Raw genomic sequence first — 22,235 nt, 5'->3', positions numbered from 1 at the left:
CCGACATCCCATTCGTCCGAAAATGAACCATTCAATAGAGATACCATTAGTCCGACATCTCATTACTCCGAAAAAAAGAGAACCATTGGTCCGACGTCCCATTAGTCCGACCATACACAGTAGCCTAGAGATGCATGGATGACTTGAAACTGAAAGATGCAAAATTCGCGGAAAAGAGGAGACATCTTTTTTTGCAGCATTGTGTGTCTAACAACAGGTGGAAGTGTGCTAGCCTGTTGTAACAATCAACCGTTTACCTTCGGCTGTGTTAATTAAATGCAGAAGGGTTTTTTTGAATGACTAAATATGAATGGCAATAAACAGATCATTCTGAGAATGAGTAGGCTACAACGTAGACTACACATCTGAGTGCGTCTCTTGATTATAACAATGAAACAATGTCGCTTTCTTCGGTTTAACAGTAAAGGAAGACACACACCAAACAATAACCCATGTCGTGCACAGCGGCACTTTATATTCACACACAATTAAATGTCCCAAACAATCCCAAGCGTTGCAATTCCCCCTTTCATTCAGTCCCGAAAATAAACCTACAAGTCCAAACTAAACGAAAGATGTCCTGTATTTTGCCAGGACCGCGCATAAGAGTCAATAATCCAATCCAGGAAAACTAAAAGGGCCGCTGCCGACAAAACGTCCCGCAGCAATCAAAAAATATAATGGTCAGAAAAAAGGGAAAATGCGATTGCTGTCTCTCTGCTAGACCAAGCAATATGAAAACACAGAAAAGCAATCGATCTCACCAAATCTGGTGAATGCACCAGCAGTCCCCGAAGGCTTTTTCTCTTCGTGCGTCCTCTGTTTGGTAACGCAACGGTCCAAACTGCGCACAGCGTTTACCTAATGTGAAAGTACGTTTCCTCGGTATTGTTGTTAGTTTCAAACTCGAAGGAAAACATTTACAAACACTCGTTGCCGCAGCACTGAGTAGGCTAGGCCTACTGGCGCCACAGATTCAAAATCTCACACGCACTTGCTACCCTCTTCAGACCGCCCCATCATAGCGCATTCGGGTAAAGTGTGCGGGTGCGCGTGCATATAAAAAAATACATAGAAATAAGTAGGCTATATATAATGATATTACATGAGAACAGAGTTATTATATGCAATTAAACAATGTAATATTTAAGAAATGGCACCTAAACCAATGTGGCAGTGTGTTGTGCGACATTTTGGGAAGCCAGGACTATGCACAAATTAAAACGAGTTTCTGGAGTGAAACTTTGAATTTAGTCAGACCTGTGTGATAGAAGAATATGGCAAGGCTCTATTTCTAGCTCATATCGAGAAGAACACACGATGGAAATAACTGTGGACTAACTGTGGATAACTTGTAGCCTAGAACATAAAGGTAAGAGTTCATTGTCCTATAGGGCCTACGTTTAGCTATGTTGGAATAGGCTAATTTGTGGTTTTGTCGTAGCCTATAAGTTTATACGACTGAAACACGTTTGCTTCGATGTTCGTTTGCAAAAATATAAAACACATCTCATGCTAGATGAAGTTCATCGCGGGATGTGAGCCTGGGTCACCTGCATGACAGTCACGCACCCATCCACTAGTCTATGTCCCTGCTATTGAAATCATAGGCTACTACAAATAGCGTCACATCACTCTAACTGTAAACAGTGGTAGACGGAGTTTTTAGGAAATAGACCAAAGTCTGGATTTGTTAATGTATTGTATGGTCGGACTAATGAGATGTCGGACCAATGGGCTTCTTTTTTTCGGACCAATGGGATGTCGGACTAATGGGATCTCTGGTCAATGGTTCATTTTCGGACTAATGAGATGTCGGACTTATGGGATGTCGGACCAATGATACGGAACCATTAATGTTACAGTTATTATTTTGCTGTCACTTCGTCTTTTTTATGGCCTAGAAGGTTGTATTTGGTATCTGTGGATAGCTCTAGCTCTCCTCTTTTATCTGACATGCAAGTCATATATTTTTGACCAGGCGTTTCACGAGTAAATCAAACGAAAGTAGCGAGCCGAAGCTATATGACATTCTTATTTGTTTGTCACTTCGTCTGTTTTTATAACACAAAAGGATCGATGTGTTTGGTATCAACGGAAAGCTCTGTTTCTCCTCTTTCATTTGATATGCTTGTCATGTCTGTGCGATGCCTGGTCCCGGAGTAATCCAAGCGAGAGCAGTGGCTGTGTGCGTGAACGCAGAGCAATATAGACTGTAAATATGATATACTTTGATTTAAATTCATGATTTTATTTTATACTTTATACTTGATCGTACAGACACGTGTCTAGTCTCGTTGGAAAGCCCCGGTTCTGCTCTTTCATGCAATATAGGTCTCATCTCGCTGTCACTAATAATCACGGAGCAATGTAACAGAGAAGAATGGGTGTGTTTTTTGACGCACTTTGCATCCGTCGGGCTCATAGGGTCCGTTAAATTGACTTGGAAAAAAATAGGATTTGTAAACTGTCGGAATGGGGGTACTAAAATGTGTCGGATTGGCAGCATGTCTAAATAGCAGCATGTCGAAATAGAGGCATGTCTAAATGGAAGCATGTCGTAGTGGTGGCATGTCTGAGTGGCAGCATGTAACCACATGAAGGCAGTAGCTGTATTTGGGTGTGGATAACATACACACATCAGAAGATGAGAATGTGTCAGTGCATTGACCTGACTTGATCCTGGTTGTGCATTTGTTGTAGTTTACAAGCGCTTTTGCACACCTCTTTTGTGGGGACAGGTGTGTTGGAATAGGTTAACCAGTAATACTTAAAAGAGAGAATCCCACACGCTGTCCATTACTCATGCAAACATTTATTCACAGTATTCACGATCACAACGTTTCAGTCATAGACCTTCCACAGGTGAATTTTGTCCCTCTTCTAAGTATAGTGGGGCAACAGGCCTTCCAACACTGCAAAAAAATGGCTTGTCTAATAAAATCTAACCAAGTGTTTTAATCGTATATCAAGGCAAAAAAACCTAATTTGTATTGTTTTTAGTACGAAAACACTTACCTAGTGCTTTCTTTTGATATAATTTCACTTAATTTAAGAAAAATCTAAAATGTAATTTAATTTAAAAAAGTCAATTCTTCCTGAAAATAAGAAAAAATTATCTGCCAGTGCAGTAAGTAAATTTGTCGTAAAACAAGCAAATTTATCTGCCAGTGCAGTAAGTCAATTTATCTTGATAAAACTCCTTAAACTAAGTCAAAGTCTCCTTAAATTAAGTGAAATTATCTTTTGAGAGAGCACTAGGTAAGTATTTTCACACTTAAAACAATACAAAATAGATTATTTACCCTAATATAAGATAATTACACTTGGTTAGATTTCATTTTTTGCAGTGAAGTTTCATGTGCCGGTGTTTCGGTGTCCTGGGAATCGTTGACCAAAAATTCAGGAAGTTGAATAAAGAAAAAAAAACTTTGACAATCTTAATATGACTGCTATAATAGCAGCGGTCATAATTACCGCTGCCAAGGAGGTTATGTTTTCATCGGGGTTTGTCTGTCTGTCTGTCTGTTTGTTTGTTTGTTCACAAGATAACTCAAAAAGTTATGGATGGATTTCAATGATATTTTCAAGGAAGGTCTGAAGAAACCATTACATTTCGGGAGTGATCCGTAACACCGCCTGGATCCAGGAGGCGGTTATGTTATCATTTGGCGCAGGTCTGCGCTCTCTGAGTACTTTTCTAGTTATGTATGATCTGCTTCTTTTTAATTTCCTTTGAAGGGTGCTCCTGTTCTGTTTGGAAGCCCGGTGGAACCAGGTGTGCTTGAACCTGCCCCAATGTTAATGTAATTTGTGTTTACCCGGTTGGATGTTGCACCTAGCGAATCAGCGTATTACACTAAAGAAGGATTTATGTGTGTGTAAAAAATTTATTATTTGGCAAACAATATATTCAGTGTCGGAGTGATGATGTTAGCAGCAGAATATAACAGAAGATGTCGTTACAACACATTTGACGTCGACCAGAAAAAAACACACGAGCGCACTGAGAGCCTTGTGCATGTAGCCCGTTCAAAACTCCTGGTCCATTTGGTAGATCTCTTTAATTCAAAAGGCACTCATCTTGTTAAACTGTAATTAACATTCCAGAAATAGGACAATCTGTTGTTTTTGTACCACACTAATGGGACTTGAACACAAAGTACATTTCAGGGTACTTTTAGAATATTCTGTGAGAGAAGCGAACCACAAAGCAACCAAGACAGCACTTAATGTGAATTTATCATATGGAACACAAGATCTGATGTCACGAATATTACATATTTGAAAGGTGTGAATGTATCGTCATTGAATTGAATGCATATGTATGTACATATGTGTGTTTGAGTGCATGTGTGAATGTATGAGTATGCGTATGATGTGCCTGAGTCTGTGCAAGTGTGTGTGTGTCTGCGTTTGTATTCCTGTGTCTGTGTAAGTGTCACACCAGAATGTGTGTGTTTTGTGTAAGGACACAGACAGCTGTGTATGCCAGAGAGGTGTCAGGGCCCAGCAGTGGTGCGATTACACGTCTCCCAACACTCACATCATTAATCTCTGCCGCCCCCTTGGAGATGCACTAACAGATACATGAAATGCCCAAGAGCTATGACGCCGGAGTTGCTATCTTTTGACCAAGAGCTATGACTCTCTTCTCCTGAAGAAGGTCAGAATCAGAAATGTACAGTATTTGTGTCATCCAGTGCTTAGTTTGCGTGCACCTTGCTGAAATGCCACATAATGGAGTCTCTAGTTTGCTGTCCTTGGGGGTTGCCTTTAAGGCTGAGGTCCGTATCTGGCTTCTCCAGACAGTCAGGAGCCATTTGGTCGAATCGGATGTTCAGATGATGGCGCGCCATCTTTGATTTGATTGGCTGTTATTTGATTTCGATGCCCTGGTCCTCTCTCGTCCTTTGGTGGCTCAGCCTCCAGGCAGTGACCAGAAAGGCGGCACCGGTGAGGGCTTCGCCCACCAGAGACACGCAAGCCAGGGCCAGAGACCAGCCGAAGCGGACGTCAACGACGTCCTCGAGGGACTTGCCGGCAGACAGGAGGATGGCCGTCGCCTGCCTGTAGATGGCGGCGCAGTAGGCCACGTAGACGCACACGCCGCACATGGTCACCAGGGCTGCAACACAAACATGGACGCAGACAAAGAAAGAGTTACAAAAAAAATAGTTTTTGATTAGGAGAGGTTTTTTTTATTTCATGTTTTTTTTTTCTGTGAGATGAAAAAGGATAAAGGCAGAGTGAAAAAAAATGGTTCAAGTAGGAGAGTGTTTTGTTTCATGTTTGGTTGTGGGATGTAAAAGGATGACAAAGAGAGAGAGACATTTTTGGTGAAGACACGTTGTCAGACAAAGAAAGAATGAACGCCTAATGAGCTGTAGGGAGGCGAAGAGTTGGAGAGTTTGTGTTTTGCTTCATGTTTGTGAGACGAAAAAGCATATGAGAGGCAGAGCAGTGCATTGTTTAGACACTTTTTCAGACAAAGAAACAATGTTATTTACTCTGACTCATTTCCTTGCACTGTTTCCCCTTCATGACAAATGAAGAATGAGTCTCCTTATAGGCCTTGAAAGTGCAGTGATTGTTCAAAAGCAAAAGTGCTCTGATATACACGCAGGAGAAAAGTACGAAGACTCAACTGCTTTTCAACTTAAGCCTACCTTACACTGACAAGATTTGAGATTCTTGAAAGATACTGTAGTCTTTTTTTAGTAAAGCTTGAATGAGGGACATTATAGTTAAAAGACTACAATCTCTCAAGAATCTTTCCCAAATCTTGTCAGTGTAAGGTAGGCTTTAGCCATTAGGGATAATGGTGGTGTAACATTGGTGTTCAGGGATCTGGGCTGCCAAGTTGAAGTAAAGGTTTTGGGGTTCGATTCCCGGCTGCCACTTTTGTGTCTCTGAGGGAGAGAAGGCCAGAGTTGCTCCAAGGAAATTGTTCCTGTAATTGGTCACGGTGGATAAGGTCATCAGCAAAATGCAAATAGCCAAAAGAGAAGTTGGACTCTGCTGTTGACCATCACTGGCTTCCACTGACAGCTCACTTTATTTATTTAGTTTGTTTGTTCAATCTGGCTTCTGTTTGGAAGCCCAGTTTGGAAGTTCCCTAACCATTGCACCATTAGCCCCTTTGAGATCAAACCATTAATCCTTTCTTGCTTTTATTAGCAATAATCAGGTTAACAGCACCTATGTGCCTGAAGTCCACTTTTTAAGGCCTATTTGCTCCTTAATGGACCTTTACTGTACGTTCCATTTCCAGCTCACTGCAGCATAAGAAGGCTTTTTTGTTATGTTTTGGTCCCTCAGTGGTGTAACTTCCCACCATGATCTATGTATTAATATTTATAAAACCCTGACATCTTCTGGGCTGATTAGCGTCCTTACTTGACTTGTCCATGTTCTTCTTGGGTTTTGTCTTTGAGGTTCCACTCATTATCTGCTCTTGTATTAACTTTGGTTTCGTTTTTCGAGTTTAAGTGGAAATTAAGATATTGGCTTGGGGATCTTTGGGAATTTGTTTTTCTGTCTTTCTTATACAGTATCAACTTTTAATATGCTTCTCATACCTCCATCCTCTTTTGGGAAATTAAAGTACATGTTTTTCGAAATGTACTTAAGTGTCTGCTCAATACAATTTCACTCTCCAAATATAGCATTTCCAGCTCTGGATAACAGTGCATACTTTGTGGTAGAAAGGGCAAAACCACACATGGACAGCCTCAGTTTCCCACCGCCCTGGTTTGTTTCGACGTCTATTTGATGTGCAATATTAAGAGGTGTCTATGTTCTTCAAAAATTTGAAAATGTCAATGTATTCCTTGAGAGTTCTTGAAAGTAGTCTTCTGGCTGGATGGTGGGAGTGTGGTGGCATTATTTCCTTCCTGACTTGGTGGCATTTGAACTACACTCTCATCTGGCGTAATAATCAAGGCAAATTGCAAACGTACCATAGGCGCAGTGATATCGTACGCAGCATCTGAAAATAGTCCCCATAGACAACAAGCAGTAGTGCCAGTAGTTTGCAAGTTGCCTTGATTATTACGCCAGATGAGAGTGTAGTTCCATGTCAAATCAGCCTAGAAAAACGCCAGGTTTCATTTTCAGTTGGTCTTATTGCACTTTCTAACTTGAGAGGAGACACGTTTTAAATGGGAAAATTACCAGAAATCTTAGTCACTTTTAAACATGAAGCTAGCAGGCGAGAAGCTAATGGTCTAATCCGATTCAATGATCTATGCTAGGCTGAAGCTAAAAGTTGTATCGCCAGACTCACAGAATGGCTGGATGAACGGGAACAAGGTAAATATCGATTGTTTTGCTCGAGGGGAGGTGGAAAATGAGCGTATTTCCAAAAATGGCGGAATATCCCTTTAAGTTCAGTAGTGGGGTGGTACAGGTTAACCTCTACTAGCCCATGGACTAGCCCCATTGAATACACATACACATATGACTATTTCAGGCCTAGTACTACATAATAATAGGGCTTAACACATTATTAAATGTTAATATCGCTTGGTATATTAGTAAACTGGCAAACTTCAAGGACTTTCAAGGCTTTATTCCGTTACGAGCAGAGAGGGTAAAATGGACCTATGGTCTGTGAGGCCGTACACTTAAATAATTACAATCCTTGTACTGAGACTAGTAAAATGATACCAAACATGAAAACATTCACATTTCATAACATATAACTACATTGCAGCAAGGTAAATTCTTTGTGAGTGGAGGGTTTACCAGGTGGTCAGGTAGGGACAAACTCATTTGCATTTCACTGGGTGGGAAGGGAGAGAAAATGCTCTTTCAATGCAAATGTGAACTAGGGCTCCGTCAACAACAGAAAACAAGAATAATTGTCATTGAATTATTCCCATCAGCTCTTGCTTTTAAATCAGAGCGTGACAGTCCCTAATGCAGGACCGAGATAAAGGGAAGAGATGAATTGCTGCACTGGGGTCCTGTCACTGACCTCTATCTGATGTTTTGATTTATTTTCGAACACCAGCTCAATTAGATCTGTGGAGCCGTTAGATCCAGAGCCATAGAGAGAGAGAGTTGCGACACGTTTTGATGTCGCCGCCACGCGATCAAAAGTTCCAAAAAAAACTTCGCTGAATGGCTGAATCGCAGGAGGGTGGGATGTACTTCTGGATGCTGGAAGGTGTAATCAATTAACTCATAGACTGACCAAGAGATTGACTGTAAATAGTTCCAAAAGTCTCATAACGAGGAAATAGCCTGGAAAAAGAGCAGCCCTATGGGAGCGTCGCCACTCTGTTTTATCTACTGCTCTTAGTTCTGTCCATGGGGAGGAGATGGATTGGTGGTGTGGGAGGTGATGAAAGCTTACCGCCAAACATCAGTAGGATCCCGGTCACCACCAGGAGCCATTTTACCCGCCCCAACAGGTTGACGATCCCGAGCACGCCGCTTACCACCATGATGATAACACTCAGAGGCAGCAGCACCAGGTACGTGCAGCGCAGCTCTGCAGGAAGAGAGAGAGAGAGACAGAGAGAAAGAGAGAGGGGGGAGACAGAGAGAAATAGAGGAGGGGAGGGGAGAGAGAGAAAGAGAGCAGATCTTTTCAATTCCCGTTGTTATCACCACTGCTTTCTTCACACCAGGCCTTCTATAACACGAGAACTTTAGCTTGTCTGCACTCAAACTGTATTACTATTTTTCTATCAATCTTAACATCACAGCTTACATGACATGCCAAATGGTGATTTTAGCATATTACAATGTTTACCAATAAATGTGGAGGGAGCTAATTTATCACAATGATAAATTAACAAATTAAATGTTTTCCTTCACCTCAAGGTTTTCCTCATTGTTTTCATTGTGAGATAATGATATATTGCCAAGGTCCTACGGTCTTACGGTTCTCGAGATATTCACAGAAAACTGTGGCCGCCATGCCCTCCTGTTTGGGGGTCCGGTGCGGTGGGCTATTCATTTGCCATTTGTACTAGCAAGAGCATGAGCTGTTCTCCATTCACACTGTAGTCCTGCAGCCACTGTACCTGATTACACAAGTTCCACCTAAGTTCCATCTTACTGTAGCTTAGTTTCATCCTAACTAGACCATTTGGTCCGGACTCGTTCGTTTGGACCGATGGTTTGGTGATATTTGTTAATAGCTGTTCACAAAACCCCTTAATTTCACCACTTATAAATGCCTTACTTTTAACCTTATAAACCCTTCTAGTAGTTTTTAAGTAGAATGGTGCATAGTTTAAGGTTTATTAAGAAGAAAAGCCTACTGAATTTACCCCTTACTTTTTCGATTTCCCCCCTCAAGGAATCCCTGAATTACTGTAACACCTTAAAATAAAATGAACATGCTTACATTGTTCTTCGTTACCCCCTTAATCACAACAAATAAAGGGAACCCCTGACTTGACACCTTAAATGTAGATTAAGGGCTGACACCTTAAAATTCATCATTTATCCCCGAGGGGCAAAATACAGGCATAGTGACATATAAGACATAACACAACATATAAGACATACACGACATGACAAAGGAGAACAAGACAGACAGGTGTGTGTGTGTGTGTGTGTGTGTGTCATTGACTTTTCCCACAGTGTTTGGATCTTGTATCATTTGCTTGTCTTCTGGGTCCAAATAAAAGTAATCAAATGTGTGTGTGTGTGTGTGTAGGGGGGGTTAGTCCCAGGAGAGGGAGGAGGGGGCTGGGGGCATATTTAAGTTCAAAAGGCCTATAGCCTCAAAGGTAAAGGTAGCCTTCCTCCTGTTAGTCCTAGCTGTCATACAAGGTCAAACAAGATGGCAAACCTAACTAATTAAGCACCACTTAATTGAAAGTAAGTGACTGGTTTAATGTACATTTGAGTACATTACACTTCCTAGTGACACTGATCAGCCTGTAGATGGTGGAGTTGAGCGAAGAGTTGCCAGTGCTTATTACATTTCTACACACACTCACACACGCATGTAGGCTACACACACACACATACACACATATGAACAAACATAAACATACGCACACACACATACTGTATGCATGCACACACACACAAACACACACACATAAAGATACACAAACACACACACACACACACACACAGTACACATGCTTACTCACACACACGCACACTTACAGTACATAAACACACACGCAGTACACATGCACACTCACACACTCACACAGCTCACACTCACACATACACAAATTCAAACACACATGCACACACTGATTTACATACGCAAATGTTGCAAGAGAAGATGGGGACAGATTGACGAGCGTAATTACCTCCGCCAAGGAGGTTATGTTTTCGTCATGGTTTATTTGTTTGTTTGTCTGTCTGTCTGTTTGTTTGTCTGTTTGTCTGTTCAAGATAACTCAAGAAGTTATGGATGGATTTCGATGATTTTTCAAGGAAGGTCTGAAATGACCTAAGGAAAAAAATAATTATCTAGAAAAGCACTCAGAGAGTGCAGACCTCTGCCTGTATTGTTCTTCCTAGGTCATACATTTGAACCTAAACTATTCAGATTGCCACCATGTGGCCATATCATGCCATTACACCACTAAGCAAAACACATAAACGGCTCCGGAATCACGATGGAATTACGGATCACTCCCAAAATGTAATCGTTTCTTCCTTGGGTCATGCCTGACATTTGCAGCGAAATCCATCAATTACTTTTTGAGCTATATTGCTAACAAACAGACAGACAGACAAACAAACAAACAAACAGACAAACTCCAGTCCCCGATGAAAACATACCTCCTTGGCGGAGGTAATAATAATAACTAGAAAACGTAATTTCGAGGAAATTACCAGTGCATGCAAAAGCAAGACATAAGATAAAATGTGAAACAAACTTAAATTTACAAACAGTTGTGGACAGAGGAAGGTGAGGGAAGGGGGGGGGGGCAGTGTGTTGTATGTATGTGGCTTAGGGGCAGAGGTGGAAAAGTCCAACCAACCAGCTGATTCTCAGTAGTAACTCTTCAACCAGGCAGAGCAGCTAATTGGTGAGATCACCTGTGTTTAAGTGCACAGATAGAACCAATACGTGATTGGACTTTTACTCTCTGAAGCTTGACTTTTCCACCTCTGAGTGTGAGTGCGTGTGAGTGTGCGTGCGTGCGTGTGTGTGTGTGTGAGTGGATGTAAGGAGCATGGCTTTCTATAGCTGCGTTTCCATTACAAATATGCGCAAAAACTTTGTCGATATTGTCTTAATGTCGAATATCACAATTTTCGCAATTGCGGTGTTTCCATTACATTCGGCTAACTAAATTAAAATCTCGTGTATTCTCGCGTGCTGTAAGTCATTAGGAGACATGGTGGTTATCAACATTACCCAGATTTAGCCATAGGGATTTAGCCTACACTAAATGCATTCAAATTGCCACCACGGCACGCTGATTATCAGTCATTAGGCTATAAGCCATCAGCGGAGGAGGCCTACGTTTTGGTGGGGCAGAAACATAAAATTAAAAATGACATATTTCACAGGAGTTTGTTGTAGTAGGCCTATGCTTAAATCATGTCACAGCCATGTCAGTGGAATATTTCGTAGATCAGCCCAGTTGATTAGTTTCTAAAACTAGAATCTAGATTTCTTTCAGCACCGTTCTCATCACGTTAAACCAGCAAAGCATAGCAACGTTGTTGCTATGGGTAAACAAAACTAGTTGAGCGGTTGCGTAGCCTATGCAGCGTTTTTGAGAAAGTGTTGTCGGCAAGTTCACAGCTGTGGATTCAACATTTTAGAATGACACGAGCCACTTTTAATGAAAAAAAAAATATTGTTTTACATTATTCTCCCGGTGCCACTTCCTGTCGGCAGTCTTCTTCGTCGGTTTCGTTCCTCCTAACATCCGGTTGTTGGATCACGTGACTCGTCAGATGCGAAAAAAGTGTTTCCATTGCAGTTTTGCGAAATATACAAATTTCGATACGCTCGAAATACCACCTCACCCGAGCGCAAAAACTTTTTATCGAAACATGTGAGTTTTTTCGAAATGTGTGTGTTTCCATTAAGCACATTTCTTTTCGCAACTCTTAATTTGCGCAATTTAATGGGTAATGGAAACGCAGCTAGTGATGCAGTGAAATGGGAGAGTTAGGTTAAGGTGAGAATGTTGTGGAGTGCATGGAGAAGTGTGGTATATATGAAGTGCTGCAGTCAGGTGTGTGTGTGTGTGTGTGTATGAGTGAATGGGTAGACAGAGAGAGCTGATAATGCAGGTTCAATTTAACTGGCTGTCAATTAAACTTGATAGGGCCTTGAGCAGCTGGCTCTTGACACAGGTGCAAATCAGCTTAATCAGCAGTGCAGTGCGATAGACCTCTGAAGTTCGCCCACAAAAAAGCTTGCCATATATGGGCAGTTGGCTTCAATTAACTCCCGGATCTCCTTATATGGGCAAACAGAGCAGCTTCAGAGGTCTATGAAAAGTCAATGGGGAAAAATATTTTGCTAATATTTCAAAAAGTATCAAGTTTACAGAACTGAAATATACATAGACTTCTTATTTAGTCTTATTTTCAAGACCTACGTAACAAAGTTTGAACCAAGTTTCTACGTTAAACGGTTGAAGCTGAATAGGACCTGGTTAGGAGAATAAGAAGAAGAAGAAGAAGAAGAAGAAGATGCCCAGGAAGAACAGATTCATGCATTCATTTGCATGCACTGTAATTAATTCTTTTTGGATCCGTGATCCGTATCACCGCCTTGTTCTAGGGGGTTATTTCTTGCTTGGTGGAGGTTTAGCGTGTTTTTGCAGAGAGAATTTGGAGGACTGAGCGGCAGTCATACTTCATCCTCTCTGCGGTATGTTTTTAATTGGTCAACTTAAAAACCCACTCAAAATAAGGCTTGACTCTATCAGGCTACCTAGCTGCACATACAGTAATCCACCTGAGGCTCTGTTTCTGCACATTAGTCATTTCATCAAGCCAATTAGGACTGGGAGGCAGTGTGCTGAAAGTCTAATTGTGTGCCATTGCAATAGCATACATTTTTAATAAGCTCCTATTTACTGGAGATGGCGGCCTCGCTTGAATGACAGTAAGAGGTGACTTGGTGTCAGTAAAAAGCACTCTCCTCATTCTCAGCTGCAGCAGTGCAGGCGTTCATTATCAAAGATCACCTCCTTTGCACTATACATTTGAATAGAGAGAAGTCTTCGATCGTCGGGTGGCAGGGGATGCCGCCGGGGAAGATAGCTGATAGCAGGTTGATTAGTTTCTGCTTGGCAACATAAATTGAAGAGAAAATGCACTCCCAAGCTTTTTCTTATAATGCTTGTATTTTATTGGACCATGTCTACTAACACAAACGTGTTTCTGCCTAAGCCATCATCAGCCCAAAATCAATGTGGTAGGCAAGCAATTTTTCACATTATCTTGATAGTCCTTATAACTCACACCCAAAGTCATTGCGCTTTTGGGAGTTGAGCATGCCTGCTTCACCGCCTATTAGTTTCTTGTCTGTCCAACCATGTGTGCAGAGGAGACACTGAGGGCTTTTGCAGATGTATTGGACACAGGAGATGTTTAAGGCCACACACTCTTTCTAAGAGGGAATTGAAAGATTGGGAAGAAAATGGTTTACACAAGTCTAAGTCTAGTCTAGTCTAAGTTATTTATCATCCACTACAGTACGTGATCAGTTACATCTGGAAAAAAGACCAAATGCAGATTTTATTTCTTAAAATTAGGCCTGTCTAGAACTAATCGCAATTGCGAAACATATTGTACAGATAGTAAAATAAATGGATCAGATATGATTAAAAAATAGATCTGCTGCATGGGGATAAATTGTGTGTCTGTGGCCAGACACACTGACACACACACACACACACACACACACAGTGTTACTATTTGTTTTTAAGGCACTAAATGGGCTGGCCCCAGCCTATATCACCGACCTTGTACAGCCCTACTCAGTCCAAAGGTCCCTTAGATCTTCGAACAAAGGGCTTCTGCTTGTACTGCACTCACAGCTCAAACAGAGGGCTGATAGAGCCTCTGCTGTTGCTGCTTCATGTCTGGAACCAGCACACCCTGGATATTAGATCTGCTCCCTCCATTTCTGCCTTCAAATCCAGGCTAAAAACCTTTGGTCAGCTTATGTAGAGTGTGAATGTACTCTAGAATTCAGACTTTCTTACACAACAGAATGGATACAGTACTCTGCATGTAACCCATCTGTTGGTAGTAAACACAAGCACACAAGGGGCAGTGAGCGTGCAAACACATCCAGGTAGTGGGCAGTCATCTCTGCGTTGCCTCGGGAACAGCTAGGGTATTAGGTGACTGGTCCAAGGGCAAGGGTACACAGATTTCCCGTTTACTAACAAAACTAGATGCGCGCGCAGCCGAGGGGCCGAAGACGCCGGATGGCCGGTCATAACGTTATAAAGTTAACCTATAACCAGCTGCTGTAAGCTACAATCAGCATTTTTTTGTATGCCACTGTTGTCTTAATGATGATAACATCTCATTTCTGAGTTTATTTCAGAGTTTGTCGTTCGTTTTCATTATTTATATAACATCGTCTTTTTGGCGGTTTTGGTGGTTTCTGGCAAATAAATGCAGGGGTGCGATTTCTGAGGCTGGTGACTCGGATGAACTTATCCTCCGCAGCAGAGGTGACTCTTGGTCTTCCTTTCCTGGGACGGCCAGTTTCATTGTAGCGCTTGATGGTTTTTGCGACTGCACTTGGGGACACTTTCAAAGTTTTCCCAATTGTTCTGACTGACTGACCTTCATTTCTTAAAGTAATGATGGCCACTATTCTGTAGGACTATCAGCTGTGTATCACCCCTGACTTCTGCACAACACAACTGATTCCCAACCCCATTTATGAGGCAAGAAATCCCACTTATTAAACCTGACAGGGCACACATGTGAAGTGAAAACCATTTCAGGTGACTACCTCTTGAAGCTCATCAAGAGAATGCAGAGTGTGTGCAAAGCAGTAATCAGAGCAAAGGTGGCTACTTTGAAGAAACTAGAATATAAGGCATATTTTCAGTTGTTTTACACTTAAGTACATATTCCCACATGTGTTAATTCATAGTTTTGATGCCTTCATTGTAGGTCTACAATGTCAATAGTCATGAAAAGAAAGGAAACTCATTGAATGAGAAGGTGTGTCCAAACTTTTGGTCTGTACTGTATATATACACAGACACACACACACACACACACACACACACACACACACTGCTGCAGCTCATCACTCTGCATTACCTGACATTTATGTGGTTATGCTTCAGAAGAAACAAGTGATCAGTCACTTTATGGCAAGAGACATTTTCATCACTCTGTGCTTGTATGACGGAAATAAATCCTTCACATCCTTTCCTCCTTGGCATTGTCACCTTCATCATTTATTTTCCTTTTAGAAGTTTCTTATATTGATAGCTACCAAATGTCAACGAGAAGCCGTGTAATTAGGCTGTACTTTCCTTCTTGTGCTCACTCAAAATTCCGGCATAGCAAGAAGTATTCAAGAAATATTTGAGGAAAGCTATCCATTGACAGCAGCTGATTGGAATACTAGATTGATTGCGCATTAAAAACCATTCTAGACTACCGTACAGTCCTCTGGCTGAAAAGGTGCCCATCAAAAATCTGCAACTGCTCCCTGAGAGAAAATGGCATTGATCATTATGTCCAATATTCTAATATGTGGTGCTGCGTTAGGCCCATATTCCAATGTGTGATTTAAAACTTTGTTTTTCTCACCAATGGGTCACTTTGGCACTAAAATAATGATTCTAGTGGCACTGTAAAAGAATGTACTGTTCCTAAACACGGATAATATAATCTTGGTTCTGTCCACAACCATTGTATGATTATCTTTCCTTTGCTGTTGTGTATTTAAAGCTGGTTTAATTCTCTATCAAATCAGAGACGCATATTCTGGAGTACACTGTGCTTCGTGTATGCCTCTCTCCTGTATACAGCTGTAATTAAACCCTGTATCTTGATTGTACTTCTTTGTGACTGGATCTCATGTTTCACTTTGGAATACAATATTTTTTATCAACAGTTTTCATCCCCAATCTAAGCTGCCTTGGACCAGGCTCGTCCTTCAGTCACAAACTGTGGTTACATTACATTACATTACATTATATTTGGTTGGCGCTTTTATGCCAGAGCATAACTTACAACATGATAAAAGCCCTTAATCTTAATCAGGCCTGCCCTTCAGTCATACAAACACGATATTTCAAGTTTCTTAACCTAAAATATTTATTAGACTCATCAGTGAATATGCAGAGTATTTCCATAAATCATTTATATTAATTTGTTCATCTATAGACCCTTTCAACTGCATAAACAAATGTGCATTCCCATGGCATTTCTGGTGGGACAGAAAACAAATCTAAGCTAAATGGTAACTTGAGGTGAAACAAATATTTAAAAATATAACATTTTAAGTCAACATTTTGTAGAGCATTAAGCTAAAGTCCGATTCATTTCCATTCCAAAGTTTCTGCGATGGTTTTCAATATTTCAACCGAAGATTCTCTGGGAACAGACTGACAGGGTCTATAGCAATTAGCAAATGTTGAACTTTGTTCATCCTTACATGTAAATGAATAGAAGCGACAGGAAGTCTGATGATGCCTTTTGCTGACTTGCAGTGATGCAGACTGAGCTGAATCATTAAATGCTCTCTTTCAGACTCCATCTGCCAACTATGGCTGGCTTTCATACAGATTATCTATAAATGAAAATCCATGAGTGCAACTCTATTTTATTACTGAATAAAGGCATTGTGCTCATTATGTCACTGTGACTCTGCCTCTTTGGTGACACACAAACACACACACACACACACACACACACACACACACACACACACACACACACACACACACGCTTATACTTTAAATGACAGAATATACATGAGTGCACAGGGAATAAAGTGGCAGTGGCATATATATAAGTATTTGAACTGCACTGATTACTGACAGAAGAACTGCATTCAAACTGACATTTGGAAAGAGTCGGTAATACCAGATCTGGCGATTTTCATTCACACCCACTTCTGTAGGCACAGCAGTGTGCCTTTGAGGCTCATTATCCTCCGTGATTTAGCCAAAGACCCACTGCTGGCAACACTGCTGACCCACAAGACCCACTGCTGTTCTTCACAATTCAATCTACACCTTCCCAGCGCAGTCAATTTGCTCGAGAAATCCCAGAGCTGAAGCATATCGTCACCTTCCTAAAATAGTGGCATACTGTAAGTCTTTTTTTTCCAGAAAAGACTAAAAAACTTAACCAAAAATGAAGTGATGATTAAGGCAAAAAAAATTACATATTATTTTAGGAAGGTGATGATATGTCACCTCATTGGCTTTCCTAATTACTTAAATACCTTCCAGAAATTCCCAATGGCGTATAATATAATGATGAAGATGTACAGTATTTTGGGTGATGCTCATGTTCACTGTAGCTCAAAATCTTACTGAAAGCTACTTCTAGGCTACAGATTTGGTCTGTTGCTGCGCTGTGGCGCAGCAGTCTACAGTGCTCGTGCCCACGGGGACCCAGGTTCGAATCCGGCGTGCGGTCATGTCCCACCCCATCTCTCTCTCCCACTTGTTTCCTGTCTACCTCTTCAATATTCTATAATAATAAAGGTGAAAAAGGCCCCAGCTGTGGCGCAACTGGCTGGGGCACCTGCACCGCATGCCGTCGACCCGGGTTCGATTCCCGCCCCGTGGTCCTTTCCGGATCCCACCCCTGCTCTCTCTCCCATTCACTTCCTGTCGATTCTTCACAGTCTCTATCATTAAAGGTATAAAAAGCCCAAAAATATACTTTAAAAAATAAAAAAATAAAAATAAAGGTGAAAAAGCTAAACAATATACTTAAAAAAAATAGTGCTGCCATATTGGTGGTGGCAACCATCCCTGGAGGCCAGAAACAACATACCCTTTAGGCCTTGAAAACTGTTGCCAGAACTAAATCCTCTCTGACTGCATTCTGTTTTCTCCTAATCCCTGTTAGACGTTCAGACTTGGCTTCTTTTTCTTTTTCTGACAAGTTGTGCAGAGCACTTTTTCAGTATTTAAAGTATTATTGATTAACCACTTGTGGTTGGTCAGCTGTCAAAAACATCATAGCGTAGGGTGCTTTAAACCTAAAAGTTTAAGCCTAGAATACTTTTCAACTTTGAGAAACAGCTCTGAGCTGCAGAGAATGAGTGAAAACACGGCCTACTCCATAGGATTGTTATGTAAAACGGCCGCCAGCACCTGTGAAAAATACGCCTATCTGAACATAGCTTTAGGAGAGACAATGAGCAACATAATAGATTGAGGAGAAAACAATAGTATTTGTGGTAATATCCCTTTTAAATCAAACATTGCACATTTGCTGTTTGACTACTGCCAATTGTCAACCAAGGTTTACTGTAGGTTACGTCAGAACCTCTTCATTGCTTAGTCTGAACATACTGCAGCTTTAGAAGGCACAATGAGCAAAATAATGGTTTGAAAGGCAAACAAACCTAAAATAAACATAATTTGGACTTGGGCTCACAGGAGTGGTTACAAAGAAATATGTGAAAATAGTCAGAATATTGTGCTGCATGTTATATTGAGCACCATCATGCCCAGGTGAGATCTAATTCACTTCATTCATTTTCTTTCATTTTCTCTGGGTTATTTGTGGAAAGACATTGAAATGATTTAGGCCTAGTATAATTCATAAAAAAGAGAAAAAGACCAACAATAATGATGATACTTTTGTGGTAATATCCCTTTTACATCAAACATTGCACGTTTGCCTTCCTTTCCTGAGATGTACATCAGCACCTCTTGATTACTTTACTCACTGATTGCCTATTTAGAGTGTAAACTGCAGACCCAATGAAGATCAATTTACGATGGCACACAACAGTAATAGCACTTGGCAGATGACTTGTCTGACCCTTCTGACGCGGCTTCTGTGTATCAGATCCGACCGAATCTGTGATTAAATCTGACTTCTTTCAACTTGAGCTTGCAATGAAGTCAAAGTAAAAGAGTGAAGAAGTTTTTATCTTTTAATGATTTTGTCAGGGTTATCCATGCTCCCATCATGTCCTATAGCATCTACAGTATAATATGGCACACATTATAGCATATATAATTTTTTTTTGCTATGGATCATAGCAGCTCACTTTCTGTTGGTGTAAGCCAAGCCCCTACGTCACATCTACAGCTGGTCCAGATTTGCTTGCTGTTGTGCTGTGATCTTCACATTGCAGCACTTTGGTCAACTGTCGAATTAGTTTTGAATATGCACTGTAATAGAATGCTTAATCAACTTAATTGGTTTAATCAGCAGCCACTGAGACCCTGGGCCCTATTGTACACCCGGGGCAAAGCATAATGCAAGGCTTGTTTTTATGTTATTCCGAATAAAGTGATGAATTTGTTGGCATGCACTCCGCTTTTATTAAATCTTGTGCCCAGGAGTGTGGCAATTAACAACATAAGGTGCGGTCTAGCGCATTATCGAAACATTGCTATCTTATACCCCATTACGGCACTGACCAAGAAAAACCTGGTCCAAAGCGAAAGGTGCATATAAAGCACAGCTGAAGAGGCACTGTCAGGAGATGTAAGCAGCCCTTAGCAACCAGTCCCTAACAATTCCTAGGCAGGATAAATATCCTTAGGATTTTTATTCAGTCATTCGAACAGTTTTGGGGTAAGCGTTGCTTTTTTCAGGCTATGTTTTTGATTGTAATCCCTTGTCAGTCAATAGTGAAAGTAAATAACTGTGTAGAACTGTTTTGCCGATGCCCATGAGACCACAGTGTCAGTTTGCTTATGAGTTCAAATAATAGGCATGTGCAGATGCATGTAGGCTATACTCCGCCAGTCACTCACAAACAGGTTTTAGTAAAGCAAGGTTTCGTGGAATGCTTGTTTCCATACACTGTCTCTGTTCCATTTTCTAATTCACTGAACCTTAGCGCAAAATGTGACTGGAATAATTCCAGCTGTCATTTGAGTTTGTGATTGCCTTCATTACTAGAACTACAATCCCATATCTGAGCCCATATACTGTAGCAGTTAAGTCGTTGAGCCACACCATCCAATTATCCCCTGATGTATAAGACTAAGTTGCTGTATCAGTGTGATGATGATGCTGGTAGTGCTGGTGCTCCAGGACCACGGACAGCGCACATCCCTCAATCAGTTGCTGTTCCCTCGCACTGCAGGCACACCCGGCGACAAGAGACTTTCCCCCATGAGCTAATAGTGTTACGGCTGCATGGGCTTCATTAGTCCAATAGCACGCACAATGTCAAGGCTTGACCAGATATAATGTGACATACATATCCTCCTCTTTAAAGGAAAACAAATTACTTTGAAATGACAACTGTAATACAGGCATATTGTCATAACATACATAATTGCATTTCCCCGTGGGGATCAATAACGGATCTCTCTATCTATTACTGATACCAATATCTGAAAATAGATAGTTTAGGAGATTTTATATGGATTACCTCTATTTCATAGTATTGTTCCAGCTCACTGTTCTGTGTTATGTATTATGCTAAACTGAGTGTGATTTTTCTGACTGAGTGAAAGAAGACTTGTAATTACAAGAGTGCTATGTCGTTTGAATGCTTAATTATATGCAGTAGCTATATCATAACATTCTGAACAAAGTAAATATACTTTCAAGGCACCACTATTTTCAATAGTGCCAACAATACATGAGTTATGAATAGCATTTCGAAAGCATTTGAATATACTGTATATTACAAGGGCATTTTCATGCTTCCAGTTATTCCAAAGAACACAACTACAATGTAATCAACATAGCAAAGTTCAGTCATATTCATTTTAGCATTAATTCACATTGATAACAGAAACAAATAATAATACTTACTCTCTGAATGAGTAACATTTCCAGTATTTTTAAAGGGATTGCCCAATGGTGAACATACATGGCTTTGAACTGCAAAAAAGAGAAGAAAATGAATTAAGAATTCCCTGAATTCAACTGTACTGAACAGAAAAAAACACAGTTTGGAATGAGAAAGAGATGAAAAGAAAAAACTTACAGTTACAACTTCTCCACAGTCCAGTGTGTGAGCTATGAGACACAGAGGAGTTGAGGCTCTGTTCGGAGACATACATGATATACCAAAAATTTGTTCCAATGGCTACCAGGAGACATGCAAAGCTCAGGAGTCCGAGACTTCCTACAAATCTAGTGAGAGATCTCAGGGACAGCCTCATTGCCCTGTGGTTTCTGTGGTTTCTGTGCTGCCGCGTGGGAGACGCAGGTGAGAGTGTGGCTCTGAAGGAACACTTGCTGTACATCTCTGCATTCCTTCTGGTCTCAGCCTATCTGGTAGTCCCTCCCTGGATGAGCGGCAACTATATCTAGGAACGCGCCTCTCAGTCAACAATCTTTACCAGGAGATGGCAATGTGGTCCACTCATCTCTCACCCTCTCTCTCGCTTCCTCTCCCTCTCCCGCTTCCTCTCTCTCACTCTGCCTCTTGCGCGCGCACACACACACACACACACACACACACACACACACGCAAAAGTGATTTTATGCTTGTTGTGTACCTCACCACATTTCAACACTTAGAGAGCTATTAGAACTGAATAAATTAGTAGAAGTAATCAGGTTCCATTTTGGTACATTTGGTAGCCTGGGAATACAGTACATGTAAAGTAGTGGTAGTGTGCACATTCCCACTGGTTATAGGCACAGGGCAAAAGGGGCTGGATACAACAAATACGAATGAGGCGCTCACCCTCTGTTGTTTCTCTCATACGTTTAATGTGTGGTTAATGTTTCGACCCTGCTGGGTCTTCCTCAGGCAAATGTAGGTGTGCACAGGCTACTCTGTGACCTCGAGAAACAGAGATGTATGTCAAAAATCGCTGGAATTCTCCTTTAGAGTTCTTCTGCTTGGGGCAGGTCATTCCTACACTTCAGGAAGTGGATGTTCCCACAAACCCTCTGCAGCTGACTTGTCCAGGGTAGCTGACAGCTGACCGTCCTGCTTCTCTGCACTCAGTGGTCAGATCTAAGTATCAGTCTTTTTTCCTCTCAAAGGCTGCTTCCATCCCTCCTTCCCACAGAACAGTGAGTTCTGCCATGACTACTCCGCTGGGAACTTGAGCTGCCGATCAAGGATTCCACTCACATCTAGATGCTGGTGCTGGTCTTTCCCTGCAGGTGAT

The 22,235-nt window shown here is 41.2% G+C and overlaps 1 protein-coding gene across 1 annotated transcript; it reads right to left on the bottom strand.

Annotated features, from left to right (window-relative positions):
- Window positions 1–4,751: 4,751 nt before the first annotated feature.
- On the bottom strand, window positions 4,752–8,971 carry LOC134075964 (transmembrane protein 114). Its single transcript, XM_062530990.1, has 3 exons — window positions 8,896–8,971; window positions 8,363–8,500; window positions 4,752–5,128 (listed from the first exon to the last, which is right to left on the bottom strand). Exons 1-3 carry the CDS (start codon window positions 8,969–8,971, stop codon window positions 4,878–4,880), a joined length of 465 nt encoding a protein of 154 aa, XP_062386974.1. The 3' UTR covers window positions 4,752–4,877.
- Window positions 8,972–22,235: the final 13,264 nt, after the last annotated feature.

The sequence above is a fragment of the Sardina pilchardus genome, chromosome 3 (genome assembly GCF_963854185.1).
Source record: "Sardina pilchardus chromosome 3, fSarPil1.1, whole genome shotgun sequence".
Classification (NCBI taxonomy): domain Eukaryota; kingdom Metazoa; phylum Chordata; class Actinopteri; order Clupeiformes; family Clupeidae; genus Sardina; species Sardina pilchardus.
This window is presented reverse-complemented; position numbering and strand designations above follow the sequence as displayed.

Excerpts from the sequence above, each read along its gene's own strand:
- LOC134075964 (XM_062530990.1), bottom strand. The coding sequence starts at position 8,971 with ATGAATAGCCCACCGCACCGGACCCCCAAACAGGAGGGCATGGCGGCC. Across the intron at positions 8,501-8,895 it reads CTGTGAATATCTCGAGAACC|AGCTGCGCTGCACGTACCTG; the intron begins GTAAGACCGTAG and ends CTCTTCCTGCAG. Across the intron at positions 5,129-8,362 it reads GATCCTACTGATGTTTGGCG|CCCTGGTGACCATGTGCGGC; the intron begins GTAAGCTTTCAT and ends TTTGTGTTGCAG.